General features: G+C 38.0%; 1 protein-coding gene and 1 long non-coding RNA gene across 2 annotated transcripts; one reads left to right on the plus strand and one right to left on the minus strand.

Annotated features, from left to right (window-relative positions):
* Positions 1-272: 272 nt before the first annotated feature.
* Positions 273-16,952, minus strand: DRAM1 (DNA damage regulated autophagy modulator 1). The gene is made up of 7 exons (XM_032688506.1): positions 16,595-16,952; positions 10,624-10,691; positions 9,330-9,472; positions 5,472-5,649; positions 4,401-4,459; positions 3,393-3,485; positions 273-1,635 (listed from the first exon to the last, which is right to left on the minus strand). Exons 1-7 carry the CDS (start codon positions 16,723-16,725, stop codon positions 1,588-1,590), a joined length of 720 nt encoding a protein of 239 aa, XP_032544397.1. The 5' UTR covers positions 16,726-16,952; the 3' UTR covers positions 273-1,587.
* Positions 8,429-12,237, plus strand: LOC116787152. The gene is made up of 3 exons (XR_004357190.1): positions 8,429-8,478; positions 8,827-8,873; positions 10,399-12,237. It is a non-coding gene; the product is annotated as an uncharacterized LOC116787152 (long non-coding RNA).
* Positions 16,953-17,121: the final 169 nt, after the last annotated feature.

Below are 17,121 nucleotides of genomic sequence, written 5' to 3' on the forward strand. Positions count from 1 at the left end.
GCGTAGTAAGAAATATTGTCTTTTCTTAACACGGCCTTCAAAATAACAGGATGTTAATTTTTATGGTTGATATACATTTTCTTTTGAGTATTTCTGATCTTCTCTTGAAAGAATGTGTGTCCCTTGCAGGATACCTAATCAGCAAGACATTGGTGCTTTATTTAGTCAGTACTAGGTTTGATTTTGAATTTGATTGTAGCTATAAACCTCTAAAAGATAACCTGATTACTATGGAAAGTAAATCTGCCAATGAAAACATTTTTACTCTTTTTATTTGGAAGAACTTATAAAGAAAACATTGACTCTTCATGTTGTGAAGCAGCTGAATTTAATACAGTTTAAAATACACATTAAAGAAATATCAACAGACAACTAATCTTAAAACATCACCGTCCAAAACACGCATCCGTTTTATTTCTTGGAAAATTAGCAACTGAAAATCATCAATATTTCTGCATAAACTGTGATAGAGCATGGCAAATGTAATTTTCAGAGAACTGAACTGACAGCCAAGTGGCTAATGCACTGAATGGAGGTAGCAGATCAGTCCACAAAAGAACTTTTTGCCTGCAGATACCTGTAACATCTGACTCCACAATTAGATCCTTTCCCAGTTTTTCATTACAGAAGTAAGTCTATAGCAGCAAATATGCCATACCTTCACTACAGTTGCTCTCCAGGGTTTTTTTTTTTCTTCAGTTTTATATATGTAATACTCATACACATAGGACCAAACACCTGAAAACTACTTGTTTTCCATTCATTTCCAAAGACTTTTTGGAGACCTTCTTCGTTCCATCATTGTAGGTTAAAACACAGGCTGGAAATTTCTGCTTTGTGTTAACCAAATTGCAGTAAGATTTCTCTTTAGTATGGCATGCATAAATGTAAATTTACTTTCTATTCCCACTTTAGTTTTAAGCTTCCTATGGCCAGCAGTGCATAAAAGGGAAAAAGGGGTAAATTTTTACATATTGCAGTGATGATCAGAAAACACCTTTTCAAGCAATATAGTTTAAACTTCTCCTAGCATTTGTATTTGTATACAATGCCCAGTATCAGAAACATGTAGCATACTGTTACCACCTACTAACTTTAAATTTCTAGTCTTGAAACAAAGATGCCCAATTCTGCTCTCAACATCTTCCATAGCCCTTGCAACTTGACAGAGTAGGAATTCAGCCTTAGTGATTTCCATTGCCTTTAGACTTTTCTAACTGTTTGCAAAATGTACATTCTCCAGTTTAATGTTACTAATTAGACTACAGCAAATTATAAAGTATGGATATGTCCAAAAGGGAAGATCTGAGGAGATCAAGTCCTTGAATGACTTTGCAGTGCTTCTAGGGATTGCTTCTATTACAGTATTTTTAATATAACAAACCGTATAAAAATTACAAAATATTACAAAAAGGCAGCAGGAACGTTGCTGTTTTTAAAGTCTTTTAGTGGATGCTGTTATGGATGTTGCAGAGTTAATGGCATGGGTTCTTAATACAATTTATCAATCCCTGTCCCTCTGCAACATTTTCTATGAGTAAAAAGAAACCTAGAATATTCATAGATATAAAATATTTTTACTTTTCACTACCAGGAGTCTTCATGTATTTCTGTTGATATCCTCAAAGAAAATCTCTAAAAAAAATAAAACAAGATCAGCTTAAGATAAATTAATTTTACGGTTCTGCAATCTAACGTACAAGGAGATAAAACAAAACAAAAGAAAAAAGTGTTTAAGTGAAATACATCCTATGGGAATTTTTTTTTAAAAAGGGGATGATTTTTCTTAATTTTTCTTATTTTTCTTAATTCCATCATTTTCTCCTATTTATTATGTTCACAATATTTATATATAGTTAAACTTTGAATGTTTAACACCATGATCAGAAGTAAAATTATCAACTGAAACTTGTTGATAGGTATTCTGAGGACTACAGCATTGTCCTATTAATATCCATCTCCAAGGGAAGAGTCTGACCCTTGATAAAAGAGATGCCATCATATATGCAGCCATCAGAGTGATGGACTAGCAATAAACACCTCCCCACAAAAGGGGGCATTAAATGATGCATGCATCTCTGAATGGTACTTCAATAATTCTGTCACTTTTAGAAGGCAATTATATACCTTTAAGATCTTGCATTGTGTAATTTTGAACAAGTACTTTTTTAAAAAAAAATGAAGCGCTTTTTTCTGATGAACTTGGGGGATTTTATTATTATTTAATGACAAAAAGCCCTACAGCTATGGTCTACTCAGTACTAAGTCAATTCTAAACAGACATAGAAATGTTTGCTGTTGGTTAGTAAAATATATGTCAACTCTGAATCCTTGGTTGCAAATTGATTTCTGTACAAAGCCATATACATATTATATAGAGGTATTAACTACTTCCATGCTGTAAGTGAAGAAGGAAGTGAATTAATTACAAAGTTTTACATGATCTGATGCCAAACTTTGGTTTTACACTAGAGGACATAGAGGGTTCTCATTATTTTTCCACCCTTCCCACCTCCACAAATTCTGGATATGTTTTCCAGCAATTTATCACAGCACCAATTTGTTCTCATATTCTACACTTAGGCACATACTTACTTGGATCTAGTTTTCAATCTTCTGGGACTTGAGTGAGGCAGTGCTATAAATGAAAGACCTACACATGGGGTATGAGACCTGCAGTGACTACGAGTGAGTCAGTTCATCTTTGTGACTGTGGTATAAAGCAGCAGTTCTCAGTAAGCAACAAGAGCTGGTGAGGCAAAGCTTGGGAAAGTAAGTTCAAGGCATGCCTTTCATAAGTCATATAAAAGTGGGTTTTTTTAACTAATCTAGTATTTTCTCTTCCTTAAATTCAGGCTTGATGCATCACCAGATCCAGCTACCCAAACCAGAATGTCTTTATGTCAAAAATTTTCCAAAAATTATTTGATATTTTTTTGGACTGTGAGGGAATGTCAAGCAAAATGTGTAATATCTAAAAAGAAAGGAAACATCCATTGTTGAAATGCATTGGATTATTATATAAAAACCCTCAGGTAGAAAGAAATGCAGTTTTAGTTGCATCATTTATTTTTTTATTACTTCAATATTATTATTATTATTCAGAGAGCCTCTTTCTCAAAAAGATTGGTAAATAAGTAGAATATATTAATTTACTGAATAATTGTCCACACCAGATACCTAATTAACTATTAAACGGAATTTTATGTTTTACAAATGAGGGGGAAAATACTCATTACATAGACAGAAATAATTTTTTACATTGGTAAAATTTGTTTTTGTATAGCTTTGGTGTATCTGTCTGACATAAAGAATGGTAATTTTCAATTGCATTTGTTATACAGTTCATAGCACTTAGTCACTAAATAATGCTAAAATATGTAGATACCAACCTGAAAATCTCTAATGAATGTTAAAAAGAAGAAGATAAAACCAAAGGCCACCGTCCATTCACAGATTGCACTCATAAAATGATAAGTGTAATCCTGATGGAATGAGACATAAAACAAATTTTCAAATGAAACAGCTAAACAGAATACATATGGAATGCTATAGACATTTCCTTCTGTAAATTCAATATAAGATTTATGACTCATCATTTCAATGTCCTGTTGTACAAAAGTCAATTCAGATTTTGTTTTTACAGAATGGTAAGTGCATCTCAAGTAAAAAAAAAAAAACCAAACCAAACCTCAAGGTCAAGGTATTACTAAGATTGTCTAACTTGTAAAGACTTATCTCACGGCTGCCTTGCCACTGTTTGGTTGAAGTACATCTGCCAAGTTTGCTTTTATCAAGCTTTTCAAGCAGAATACACTCTCTGCATTATTTTACCTGTTTTTTTAATACTTCGTTGTGGCAAAATTTGTCCAAAAATAAAAATTATTTTTCATAGTTATCATTCAACTAAAAGACCTAATATTGACTTAAGTGTGCTTCAGGTCAGACCCCAAATATTTATGGCAATAATAAAGACTATTTAATAAAGAATGGCAAAAAAGCTGAGAAAACCAATGTTGTAAAAAAACCTCAGAAACTTCAGAATCAAACTGGTCCGTTTTTGTTTCATGTGTAAAGTTCATTTTCAAGAAATTGAGGAAGTAGAACAACTAATTTCCAGAATATTTTTTTTTTTTTTTTTTACAGTGGGAAAGTTTCAAATGCTTGGTTAAAACGAAAATCTAACTCTCTAAAGACTGAACCATCCATTGCAAGTTTCCTTACCCAAGCCACATACACTTTTCTAATGAAAAGTAACCAGCATTGCACAAATCTGTTCATGATAATGCACTATTTAAAGTCTCTAAAATGTTTCTAGTGCTAGACACTTTCAGATAAATATAACAGCATTCCCAAAATAATATGATAGAGGGTGAGTTGGCTACCTACTAAGATTTTACCTTTTCACCTGGAGTCCAATCAATTTTTGTCATGGAAACCTGAGAAGCGAACACAATCACTGGGAAAAACAGTGTAAAGGAAAATTTTAGTGAGTAATACTGAAAATGTTTGCTAACAAAAAAAACACCCCCTCTTCCCCTTCCATAAAACAGCAGAACCTGAACAACCAGAATATCAAATCAAGATATTAAGAAAACAAGTAAATGAAACACATTATTACAAGGTAACTGATAGCAGCAATCAAAACACATTTCTGTTGGTTCTTTCAAAATACAGACGATAAGGAGAGACACTCCAAAACTTAGATCATATTTGTGATCAAGAACTGTGGGAGCATAGTCCTTCATTGTTGGAAGGGGAACTATGTTGGTTTCCACTGGTCCACAATAGGTGCTTGATGTATTTGTACAACTTCCTCTCAGGAACTGGGGGCATCTTTAAAAACACTTTCCCACCTGCTGAAACCAAAACCAGGCTATATCTGGCTGACTGGTGTGATGAATCTGCTGTGACCAGTTTTCAACACTGGCAGATCATCCAAAGCCAATGAAATTAATGGAATGGCCCTAAATTTCAGCATGCCATAGGAAAAGCCAGTAAGTGTGTTGAGTGTGTCTTTAGGGGAGGCAACTAATGAAGACTAGCACCAACCAACATGATCAAAATCACCTGCTTAGGCTTGAAGGAAATCTTGCCACCTGTATTTTATACATCTGTGTGTTTGGTTCATTGTAGAAGCAGTGCCTTCCTTTTGCAGGCCTTTCTTCCTTCTCTCCTTCAAATGAAGGAGGTTGGAAAGTTGGTCTAGCTTTATTAGTGTATGATCCTGTGAAGAACACTGGGGCATTGGTTTGAAATATACCGCTGAAATAAGAGATAAAGCTTTTTAGAAGACCCCAAACCTCATCTTTATGCTATTAATGGTGTCTCAACATGCTATATTATATGCATTAAAGAGCCCTAAGCAAAGAGTGTAACTTCATTTTCATCCTTTATCAACAATGTTTTAACTTAAAAGGAAAGTCATGAATGCATAAAGGGAAAACTGTGGGATACACCATAAAGGATACTGGGAACGAAAGCAATGCATGATATTGCAGATATAGCCATCCTTATGTGACACACAAAGTAAGAGTTCCATCGTGGACAGGACTTGTAAGAGATTATAGACTGAAGTGTAATGTATACAACACCCGAGCCAAATGCCACCAAAGCTCCTATGTCATGGACACTGGGAACAGCCAGCTCCTGGAAACAGAATCAGCATAATGGTTAGCTGCTACTATCTGAGTAGTGGTAGGAATCAATGAGGTATGAGGAGACAGCAGCCACATTGTGTTGGGCACACACAAGAAATGGGAAACAGTCCCTTTTCCAAACAGTCTACACAGGGAAGACAAAAGAAAATAGGAAAAGTGTAGCTCAGAGAAGTAAACTAACTGTGTCCAAAGTCACTGGGTCAGTCCTTTCCCATGTTCATGTAAAAGTTTAGATCAGTTTTAGTTCTGTTCAACAGTTGCTCTAATACCAATTAATGTTTTCACAAACAGGAACTGGCTTGTGCTTTTCTTGAAAGGTTCTTATACTTCCTCCTTCCCCATACCTTGACAGATTTTAACCCCATATTGAAATTCTAATCTGCATTTGTGTGGCCAGACTCTAATGGTAAAATTTCAAGGGAGCTGTTCTAAATAGTGACTCCTATAGCTCCATCTCCCACCCTCCAGTGGCCAATCACAAGGCTCCAAGAAATAAGTCAGGAGAAAATTAGTTATACATATATATATAAAAAATACCACTATATGTGGCCTATATTTTTGCAATACCCTGCCTATGGAAAATTCTCTCCTTTATAACAAAAACAAGTAGAATATCCAGTAGCAAAAGAGATTAAGATTCCAGAGAAATTACTGTATTCTAAATGTTTCAAAAACTTTTACAAAACCAAAGATATGGCACATTGGAATCCAGTATCAGTCAGGTAAGTTATGTTTAAAGCTCCTTTCTGTCACCAGAGCGTAACCAAACAGGTGCTATGAACCTATGAACTGACCTACTACAGATCTGTTTTCTTGATTCATGAAAACATATCTATACCCTTTCCTTACATATCTGAACATCTTTCCTGCCTGGAGGCCACTGTTTTCTTTGTCTTGTAATGGTGGTTATGTCCACATGGTCTCTTAAATTCTTTTTCCCCCGGCTTTTCTTTATACTCATTCATTTCTATCTCTCTGTATTTAGTTCTACCAGAATTTAAAGCATGTTCCTTACACAGATATTTAAGTGGCAGCTCATCTATACTTGCATTTTCTTCTCCTCTGTCCCAATTTTTGCCTCCCATATATACAGGAATGGCAGGATTTGGTATGGAAAGCATTAAACAAGCATTGCTTTTAGCCCTATACACAATATAGAGAGCTTTGCTAACATGGCTGTCGTGATTGCTCCTATCAAACTGTCACAGTTTCCTTTAAAAAGACCATCACGCCCAATCCCTACAGAAGCTGAGACCTGTTGCTACATGTGCTACAGCAAGCCTCCAAAGTTTTCCAGGCAAAGGCAGGAAGATCACTCTTTAATCATGTGTAATGTCTAACAAGCAAAACCAGAGCTGCTACGACCTGGGATTTCACTTTGCCTTGTTCATTAAGGACTACAGGGTTTTGCCTTCCACATCCAATTATCTTCTTAAAGCTAACCCTCCATTGTCTTTCATTTCTGTGTTTCAAGCATTGTGTTATTTAAAACAGAAAACAAACATTCACAACCATTTCCTATTTTCTCAGAAAATCATTTGCTTTTAAGGGAAACATTCTTAGTGTTTTGTCCCACCTTGTTCTTCACTTTACTAAGTGTTCAGACACCAATACCATTAAACCTCCATGCTACCTTCCCTGTCTCACCTTGAGGCAAAAAGGGTTAAAAAAATTTCTTTACAATTAATTATACCACTTAAAAGACTCACCACAAGTGGCACTAGATTGAGTAAATAAAAGCAAACCTCAAGTATTTCAAGTATAATTTCACACTGAAGCCTTTTTAGCAGACTAGGTATTTTGCTCTGGAGAAAGAGAAAATGAACTGATGCCCAGTAGTGTCAATCAACTCTACTACAGTACTCAGGTATGGTGTGAACTCACCTGCTGGGGAAAAATGAGTGTTAAGAAACTAACAGGTAGTGCACATGAACATAAATTTCCTGCATGACACAATGATTAGAGGGACTGAATACTAAAGAAATAACTTCTAATTCCAGCTTTGCTTTGATCTCCTGACCTGAAACAATCACCTTGAGCAAATCTCACGTCCTCTTCATGTCTCAGTTATTCTACTAAATGGGTAAATGGGGATAGGAATGTACTGTTCACTGGTTGTACACTATACAGTTAAAAGACTAAAGACTTGCGAGCCGCCATTTGCAGCTTCCTGGGCAAGTAAGCATCCTCAAAAATCAGCTAGGGAGATGCTTAGCGAGATTAGATCCTTACTGTGTTCTGAGCCCTTTCTACAAACTGCACTTAGCATGGAAAGCAAGGTCAAAGCAGAAAAAACAGAAATTAGGTAAGGAAGGAGTTTAAAACTGGCAATGAGAGAAAACAGAGATGAGATAAGAACGAATGTTATAACTGTCAAGGGACCCCCTTGGGAACATTAGCATCAAAGTTTCTGCTTCCCTGACTGTCACAATTATTTTGCATTCTTGAATTTGTCTTTTTCTTATTGAAGCTGAGGCTGTTTTCTATTTCAGTCAAGCAACGCTGTTCCCCATCATCTAACTTTTCTTTGTGTCACATATAAATCTTCTTGATAAGAGTACAGATTTTTAAAAGTAAAACAGTGTGCTTAGAATAGACTGCAGTGCCTGTGGTGTTTGCAATCCACACATACTACCAGGATATAAAACTAAAAAGGGTAAGGTATCAGTCTAAGGCAGCATTTTTGTCTGAAAATACCATGTCCACTACATGTGAGACTGTACTGGCTGCTGAAGCCCTGACAATCTTTATTTTCAATTCCTCTGTAGGTTGTCAGGTCACTGTATGAGCACACCAGTATTTACCAAACTGTTCCAAGGTAGGCCATCCTTTAAAAGAAATAATATAGCTGTTTCCACAGATTTAAAGGCAGTGTCTCAAACTACCTGCCAATTAGATTTTACTTGATTCTAAGCTGAACCTTTCAGTGCAATTGTCCTAATACTTCTTTGTGTCAGAATCTACCCTATTACACACTTCCTCACTAGAAAAGGTGAAATTAATAATCTGTTTCAGTATTTTTTGTCTCTATTGAATTTTCTTTCAGACACTGAGGAGTGGATTTTGATTTTTAATGAGATGTCAAATTCTTTCTGGCAAAGTAAGCAGTAATTCTACATGTCTCTATAAATAAAGACTTAATATGTTGTTATGCCATCTCCCACAGACTCAAAACAACAGGCTGATATTGTGCTCAATGTTCTCACCTGTCAGGTAAGTCTAGTTTATTCTGTAGAAAGTTCTGCTAGCTAGTGTGCCATCATTCAGGCAAAAATGCAGGTGCATTTGTTAGTCTGACTTACTTTGCCCTCCCTAACTGGAAGCAAACTAAACTTTGAATAGCAAAGCTTTTCACAGTCCAATTCTCATAGTAAAATATTTACAGCAAAAGCATCCATATTAAGTTGTTTTATAGTACAGACCTTTTACAAGACAAGCACACAGAAAACCCCTTATTGACATAACTGAACAAGCAAAAAATCTAGTATATAGGGAGAAAACAAATCTGTCTCTTTAAAGCTACTGAATAAAGGCAAGAGCAAGAAAGGCATTCCTACTTCATTTTCCAATTATCCACCTTGGGATAGTGTTAATTACTCTTACCTATTTGAAATTTTAACTGGTAAAACAACTTTAGTTTCATTTATAATATGAAATTTACGGTCATACCTGAAAAGTTGCAACTATGCCCATTCCAATACAGCCCATCAATCCAATACATAATGAAAACACGTTGCATGAAGACCTAACAAAGCGCGATGACTCATTTTGCTTCTCTATTAATAAATACCTGATGTACATTGTAATTACACCTGAAAAAAGAACAACCAAAAATACGTATTTTGTTCACTGATCATGTATTGTTTACATTTTAACATCTTTTCCTGTAACAAATGAGCATGCAGAATGAAATTATAACATAATACAGTAACTAATATTGCCTTTATATCTACTGGGATGAAGAAAAAAGGTAGTGAATTTCAGATATATTAATTTCAGATAAAACTTTAACATTATCTTAGTCTTAACATCACACATTACTGCTATCTAGAAATAACTGTACATCACTTCAAGAAAAACACCAATTTAAATCCCATTCTCCTGGGTATTTTGGGCAGAGGCATTGCCATTCTGCATTAGGAACAGATGTCACAGGGAGATGAACTATAAGATGTAAGTGGGAGGTTTTATTCTGCTCTGATACACAGTCTTTTATGAGAACTACATCTCCTTATAATGGATGGTCTGTAGAATCAATTCGTTTTTGCAGTCCTACATATGTGACCCCAATATGCAGTTCACTCCTGACAAACACCTGTACTGGATACGAAAATTATTCCATATAACACAGAACATAGTTTTAGTCTATCTACAGTTGGAAAAATACATCAGGTAGCTTTGTCCAGGCACTGTGAGGTTACATGAAAGATGCCAAGATAGTGTGATTGAATGAGGCTCTTAGAGAAGGTAAAATATGTGATTTTTACTTTGCCTTAAGGCCATGCTAGACTATACAGCTATCGATCCTCCATCCCCTAGAAGTGACTAGAAAATGCCAAACTTCCTGATTCCCATCAGTCATTTTGAAGAGAAGGAGGCATGTTGTGGAGAAAACCAGGTGTTGCTTCAACACAGTTCTTCCCTTTGCTGCATCATATTAGAAACTAAAGTGTCCCCATATTAGAGACAGAGTTTTTGCACAGTAATTATACCATCTTTCTTCCTCTTATATTTCCAGCCGTGTTGACTACTTTGCACTGATGAGGTGCTCTTAAGAGACATAAGTGCCTCTAAGCCTGCACTCACTAAGGACCTGGCCCTCTGGCTATTACATCTATCTGATACCATCATTTGACTGTGGAGTAGTTTTTCTGCAGAATACTGAATGGACTGCAATGTAAGCAGACAGCTTTTGCTAATTCTCATTTCTTCATTCTGGTCAAACCAAGTACTTTATACATACCTAAAAGAGCTGAAATATTAATCATAAAACCAAAGACACCGCTTTCTGGAGGTTTTGTTCCAGTGTCACTAAAGCAGGAAGAGAAAGAAATTAACAGTTAACTGAGATCTGTGAAACATAAATGAGATGTACACATGAAATCCCAAGAAAAATGTAACTTGTGTGAACTCTGTTCTGGGGATAAGGCATTTAAACATTTCTGCTGAACATGTAGCCTCCATTTGTAGTAGTGAATCTTTCTTTTCATAAAGTGTATTTTGAGAGCATACTGTTTGAACTGTATTTCTTCCTTTTCTGTATTCAACGTGCAGAGCTGTGACAGAGCAATACTTTGTTCATGAATGACATGATTACATAAATGACATTTTAGAAATGGCGTTTCTTTTATCCACTGAATTAACACTGTGATAGAGTAAAACATATCTAATGGCATCTCACATCTTAAGATGTGAGAGAATTTGGCTTAATTGCCTGATTGTCTCAAAAGGATCTTACCCCATGAGAGTAATTGTGTTCCAATGCCCAGGAATGTTCCTAGGAGGGGTTTAATTTGCTAATGTAGATGCAGCTTAAGAGTAGTCTACACCCAAGGTGTTGTAAGTCTCTTCTGCTGAAGCAATTCACCCTTATAGTGGATAATTAGAAATTCACTGGGATAGAAAGAGGGAGCATGAGTGTGAGAATATCTACAGAATTTATATACTTTTGTACGTGCACAGACATATATATGAAAAACACCACATATACAAAATATTTGTTGTGTAGAAAATGGAACACATTGATCACAGAATCCTTTTCTCTCTTTTCCCTACATATGTAAAAACACCCACCCCAAAGAATGTCCTTTCTTCACAAGATGAACATATGCTTGGGAGTATGTGGGCTCAAGTTCCCTCAAGCAGGACTCTTCTATAGAGGGTGAGTGCTCTGTTGAAGGAACAATACTGTGATGCTGTCACCTCTTTACACTATGTTTCTTGTCCAATGTCTATTTTTTCTTGTCCAACATACAATCAGTTGATATCTATTTGATCAGGCTCTGTCAGTCAAGCCAATGGAAAACATCTAGTTCTTAAATCTTTACATAATTTGGGTGTGAGCTGAGTTTTCAGTTACTGGGCAGCACCAGGAGGCACAATTGTGTGTGTGTAAACAGAGGCACCCAATGAACTCTACCATCAGAAATGTAAACATGTAAGGGATTCAGTTAATGTCAAAGTTTATTGGAAACTGAGCGAAGATTCTGAGACTTAACTGTTCTCTGAGGGTGGGAGTGTCAACCTGCTGGAGGGTAGGAAGGCTCTGCAAAGGGATCTGGACAGGCTGGATTGATGGGCTGAGGCCAATTGTACGAGGTTCAATTAGACCAAGCACTGGGTCCTGCACTGTGGCCACAACAACCCCGTGCAGTGCTACAGGCTGGGGGAAGAGCAGCTGGAAAACCGCTGAGCAGAAAAGGATCTGAGGGTGTTGGTGAACAGCAGCTGAAAATGAGCCAGCAGTGTGCCCAGGTGGCCAAGAAAGCCAATGGCATCCAGGCCCATATCAGAAATATCTCTATTTCTGATACAGACTAGCAGGACAAGGGAAAGCGATTCTCCCCCTGTACTCAGCACTGGTGAGGCCACACCTCGAGTGCTGTGTCCAGTTCTGGGCCCCTCACTACCAGAAAGACATTGAAGTGCTGGAGTGTGTCCAGAGAAGGGCAGCAAAGTGAAGGGTCTGGAGCACAAGTGCTATGAGGAGCAGCTGAGGGAGCTGGTGTTGTTTAGCCTGGAGAAAAGAAGGCTCGGGGGAGATCTTATCACTCTCTACAACTACCTGAAAGGAGGTTGTAGCCGGGTGGGGATCAGGCTCTTCTCCCAAGCAACCAGCGACAGGACAAGAAGATATAATCTTAAGCTGCACCAGGGGAGGTTTAGGTTGCACATTAGGAGGAAAGGGTGATAGACACTGGAATGGACTGCCCAGGGAGGTGGTGGAGTCCCACCATCCTGGGAGGTGTTTAAGGAAAGCCTGGGTGTGGCACCTCATGCCGTGGTCTAATTGATATGGTGGTGTTTGGTCCTAGCTTGGACTTGATGATCTCAGAAGTCTTTTCCAACCTAACTGATTCTGTGATTCTGTGTATGATGGGACAAGTAGGTACTAGCAAGATGTGGGGGTTTTATGTGATTCAAGAAGATGAATATTCTTCTTTCCAACAGTGAGGCTGGATTAGGTTTCAGTGCTAAGCTTCTGAACCTACCGCTGAGTGCAGCCAAAATGACAGCTGCTCAGCAGGAATGCTTGTGCTCTCAACATCCAAAAGAGAAAGCGATATCTATTTAAGCAATCATTCTTAAAGATTTTGACAATTTCGTTAAGTTCAAGACAGAAGGGTATGACTATCTCAAAAGACTTGATTTTCTTTAGGAATTAATATTTGCTCTCAAACCCCTTCTATGTACAGAAGGATTTGTGTAACCAGTTGCTAAGATGATTTACCAACAACAGGAGGAAGTTTAGGATAAAGGAAGGATCCTTTTCTATGAAAAACTGATGCAACAAATAGAGAAAATTAAAGCATTTATTTTTACTAGTTTGGTTCTTGTTGTAGTGCTTTCAGAAGACTTGTTTCAGCTTGTACTCTGTACTAGTCTTGTTCCTCTTTGATAGTGGAATTGATGAAAACGGTAAACTAGCTCTTTTTTTGTTTGTTTGACACATCTGAAAATCATTTTAATCCATGTTTCACTTAGCCCATTTTTTAACCTTCAACTTCACATCTTTTCCTCGTGTTTCTGGAGTGTTTTCATTAATATGACAAAGGACTCCATTTAAAAAGTCAGCCACTTGTGACAATCTTCAAGGACTTTTTCAAATCAGAAACCGCTCTGTGGTAAGTACAGGACTGTAATCACTTCAAAGCTTTTGAAGGACTTTAGGTGAGAAGAGAATGGAATTGGCACATGCATAGAAAGCCATGTGAAGTTCTTGGAACACATCATAAGAGCAATCCAAATAACCTAAAATTGCACTGGTCTCCATTTTTTAATTAAAACTTTTTTCAAGCTAAAGCTTTATAGGTGAATTTTGCTATTGTCGATTTTTAAACTCAATAGATGTACGCTTTCAAGAAATTTCATACCAAGAATACTATATTACATCTACAATCTATTTACAAAGTACTGCACTGGACCTTTAAGGACACAATCTTTTTAATGTCATATTTTCCACTGAAAAATCCCTGAAGCTAAATGAAGACTTAGGTTCATTTTCGTTTTGCTTCTGGTCTGTTGCTATGGAAAAAAAAAGATTAGAAAAAAAAGTATGGGTGACAGTCCTTTTCTTATTATGAAAAAGACAAAAAGCAAATGGCATATTTGAAACAAAAATGTGCTCACTTATTTGGAGTGGTGCATAGGTGAGCTCTGCCACCACTGAAAAGATGAGGAATCCTCTACTTGTGTCACCATCTCATGCAATAGAATTCTAAAACCAAACAATATTCTGAAGAGTGGAAAGACAAGAAGGTGGAGGAGACAAGTAATAAATATTTTAGGGCCAAAAGACTCATTGTCATCTAATTACTACATAGCCATCATAAACTATTTCTCTCCAAACTTTAAGTCCCAAATTTTTAAAATAGGAAAATTCTATTCTCCCTACAGGGATTCTTATTGATCCAGAGGTACACCTGATAGCAAATACCTTTAGGAAAATTCCCTTTATGCTTTCACTGAGAATTCAAACCATGAAACAGCCACCCCAGCACATCCAAATTAATTTGGATTTTGAGTATATTAGCAAAAGAACTAGTTTGGCCATAACCTAATTTTAGGACTCACCTGCTAGAAAACACAAAATCATGTTCATTTTATCTACCCAGAAATGTATTGACTTTACTTGATGAGACATTAGCACAGTTTCAATGACAAATTCAGGTGTGGTCTCTCACTGTGACAGCTGTTACATGGTAAACAAATAAAACTAATAAGTTACCTCAAGGCATACACAGGGTACCTGAGGAACATATATAAGAATTACAGAAATGTTGAACTAAAGTTTGTCCATATTCTTGTCCTTTTTGTAACTGGAATTTTCCCATACGAGCTCTATTTAATTTTTAAAGCTCATTTTAAGATATTGCACAACTTATATGTTGCAACATTCTTCCTCTTTTTTATGATTCTAATCTTTACTAAATCACATTCTTAATCACATGATTCAGATTCTTAGGCTAAAGCAATGACCTGCAAAACAAAATATGAACTATGGTATGACTATTGGCCTGAGTACTTAAAAGGAAATATCATATTACTCCCAAGTGCACCTTCTACAAAGATCTTATGCTTACACCATGTGCCTTTAGAATTATTACAGATTCTTCAAGAATAGCCAATGTATATCTTTAATCCAAATGTGGTGTTAAATGGATGTAAAATAAAAAAGACTTTTAAAAAACTTTACTAGTAAATGCAGAGGGCCTGAAATGTGACTGGCTATCACTGATGCAGCCTCTCAAGTCTTTGCTTTGTTTGGGTTCTTTTAGGGTATACTGACATACATTGTGATTCCGTACTAAAGGATAAGAGTGATTTTTTCTCTGTGATCTATTCTGTTAGACTGATGTAACTATGGCAGCTGCAATACAGTCATCAGAGTTATAGAGCTGTGACTTAAAGGTTTGGTCTATCTCTTTAAAAAGAAGACACAATTAAGATATTTGGACTGTCAAAAACTTAACTGAAAACACAATTATACAGAAAAAACCACATCCTGTTTTCTCATAACATTTTATTCTATGACATAGCTTAACATAAGAAACGTAATTTTGCCAAATTTCTCACTACAGGACCTCAAAATCCTTCTGAGCACAAACCATATACTGAGAATGAACAGTTATATCAAATGGGTTTTTTTCCCTTGGTTAATAATAGATAAATTACACTTATCAGAAGCGCTTTTGTGTCAGTAAAACTGTGTATGTAATCAAGGACGAGCCGTAAGGTATTTGTTCAAGTACAAGAACGAGGCTTTCCAAGAGTTGAGCCCAAATTTGTGCAGATAATCTTAAAAAGTTTTGCTAACATAAGCATGTGGCCCAAGTTTCTTTGGCTCAATTTGAATGAAGCTCAGCTTTCTTGTGGGCTGTGGTGTCATTTGCACTTGCCTATGATGACAAACCCTAATTTTCAATCAAATTTGCTTGTATGTGCCAATCAGGTTAGCAGTCTTCTGAAATTATGAATGTCCGTGAAGTCTTTCAAGGAATTAGGTCTAGATGTATCTTGAAAGATGTATTTGAAAATCTTGTTTAGATCTTCTGTATATCAGAAACACTCTTGGATATCTGGCTAAGCTTTAATTTATTAAGAGATAAAATCTAGCAATTTCATAGTGTATATTTAAATGTTAACATAAATCACAAGCAATGATTTATACAGAACTGCACTTAAGTGACTAAGGTTTTAGAAAAGAGATGCCAGCCACCTCTTGGGAAGTCTTTTACACTCATTGGTCCTATGCTGAAATTTTAAATATGCGTGTTTGTGGGGATGCATGTACTGCAAAAACCATCATAGGGTTTCAAGTCATCTGGTGCACTTTGGCCCAGTTCTGGAGTTATACAAACAAAGCTACATTTCCACCACTTGATTGTAAAGTTTTGCTATGATCAGGCCTTCAGGACACTTTGGCTCCAGCAGAAAACTGTTTCAGGTCCTTTCCACTGCGTCTGCCAGCGTTTGGGTCCTGTGGCTCTTGGAGAGGCCCGGGCGCTGGAGGTGTGATGGGTGCCGGGAGGGCAGAGCGTGCGCCCCCATCACAGGGAGGCCCTGCCAACACTGCCTCTCCTCCTCTGGGGATCCCACACCCGACTGGGAACCCCTCGGAACCGCCGCCTGTGTGTCACACACACACACACACGCACACACACACACACAGCTCCCCCTGCTCCTCGGGCGCTCCCACCGCGCTCCCGCCTCACCTGATGTAGGGGACGAGGGGCTCGACGTGCCCCTCCAGCACGGCGATCGCATAGGAGATGATGAAGGCGGCCGAGGACCAGCTGACGAGCAAAGCGGGGACGAAAGCCACGCCGGGCATGCAGCACAGCATCGCCGGCGACTGCCCTGCCCGGGGCACGAGCGGCAGGGCGGCAGCGCCCGGACGGGCTCCGTGGCGGCGCCCCGAAGTCACGGACCGTGACCGAGGACCCGGGGGACGCACACACGAGCACTCACACGTGTCTTTTCCCGCCAGGCAGGGGCGCTGCCGCCTCCAGCGGCCCCGGGGATCCCCCGCCGCCCGATGACTTCCCTTCACTTTCGGTTCTCCTCAGCGGTGCCCCGGGACAGCGCCCGCCCCGCCCGCGGGCGGCCCCGAGGGCGGCGGGGGCCGGGGACCGCAGTGAGGCCTTTCGCCTTTCACCCCTGCCCACACCTGGAAGCAGCGCTTCGGAGAGTTTCTGACCCCAGAAATCCTCCCCACAGCCCCGGCTCCGGCGGCTGCCGC

This window comes from Chiroxiphia lanceolata, chromosome 5 (assembly GCF_009829145.1).
Source record: "Chiroxiphia lanceolata isolate bChiLan1 chromosome 5, bChiLan1.pri, whole genome shotgun sequence".
Classification (NCBI taxonomy): Eukaryota; Metazoa; Chordata; class Aves; order Passeriformes; family Pipridae; genus Chiroxiphia; species Chiroxiphia lanceolata.

Coding starts and splice junctions, on each gene's coding strand:
- DRAM1 (XM_032688506.1), bottom strand. CDS start 16,725: ATGCTGTGCTGCATGCCCGGCGTGGCTTTCGTCCCCGCTTTGCTCGTC. Junction 10,692..16,594: donor CCCCTCGTCCCCTACATCAG/GTGAGGCGGGAG, acceptor TTCCTGCTTTAG/TGACACTGGAACAAAACCTC. Junction 1,636..3,392: donor CATTCATTAGAGATTTTCAG/GTTGGTATCTAC, acceptor TATTTTTTTTAG/AGATTTTCTTTGAGGATATC.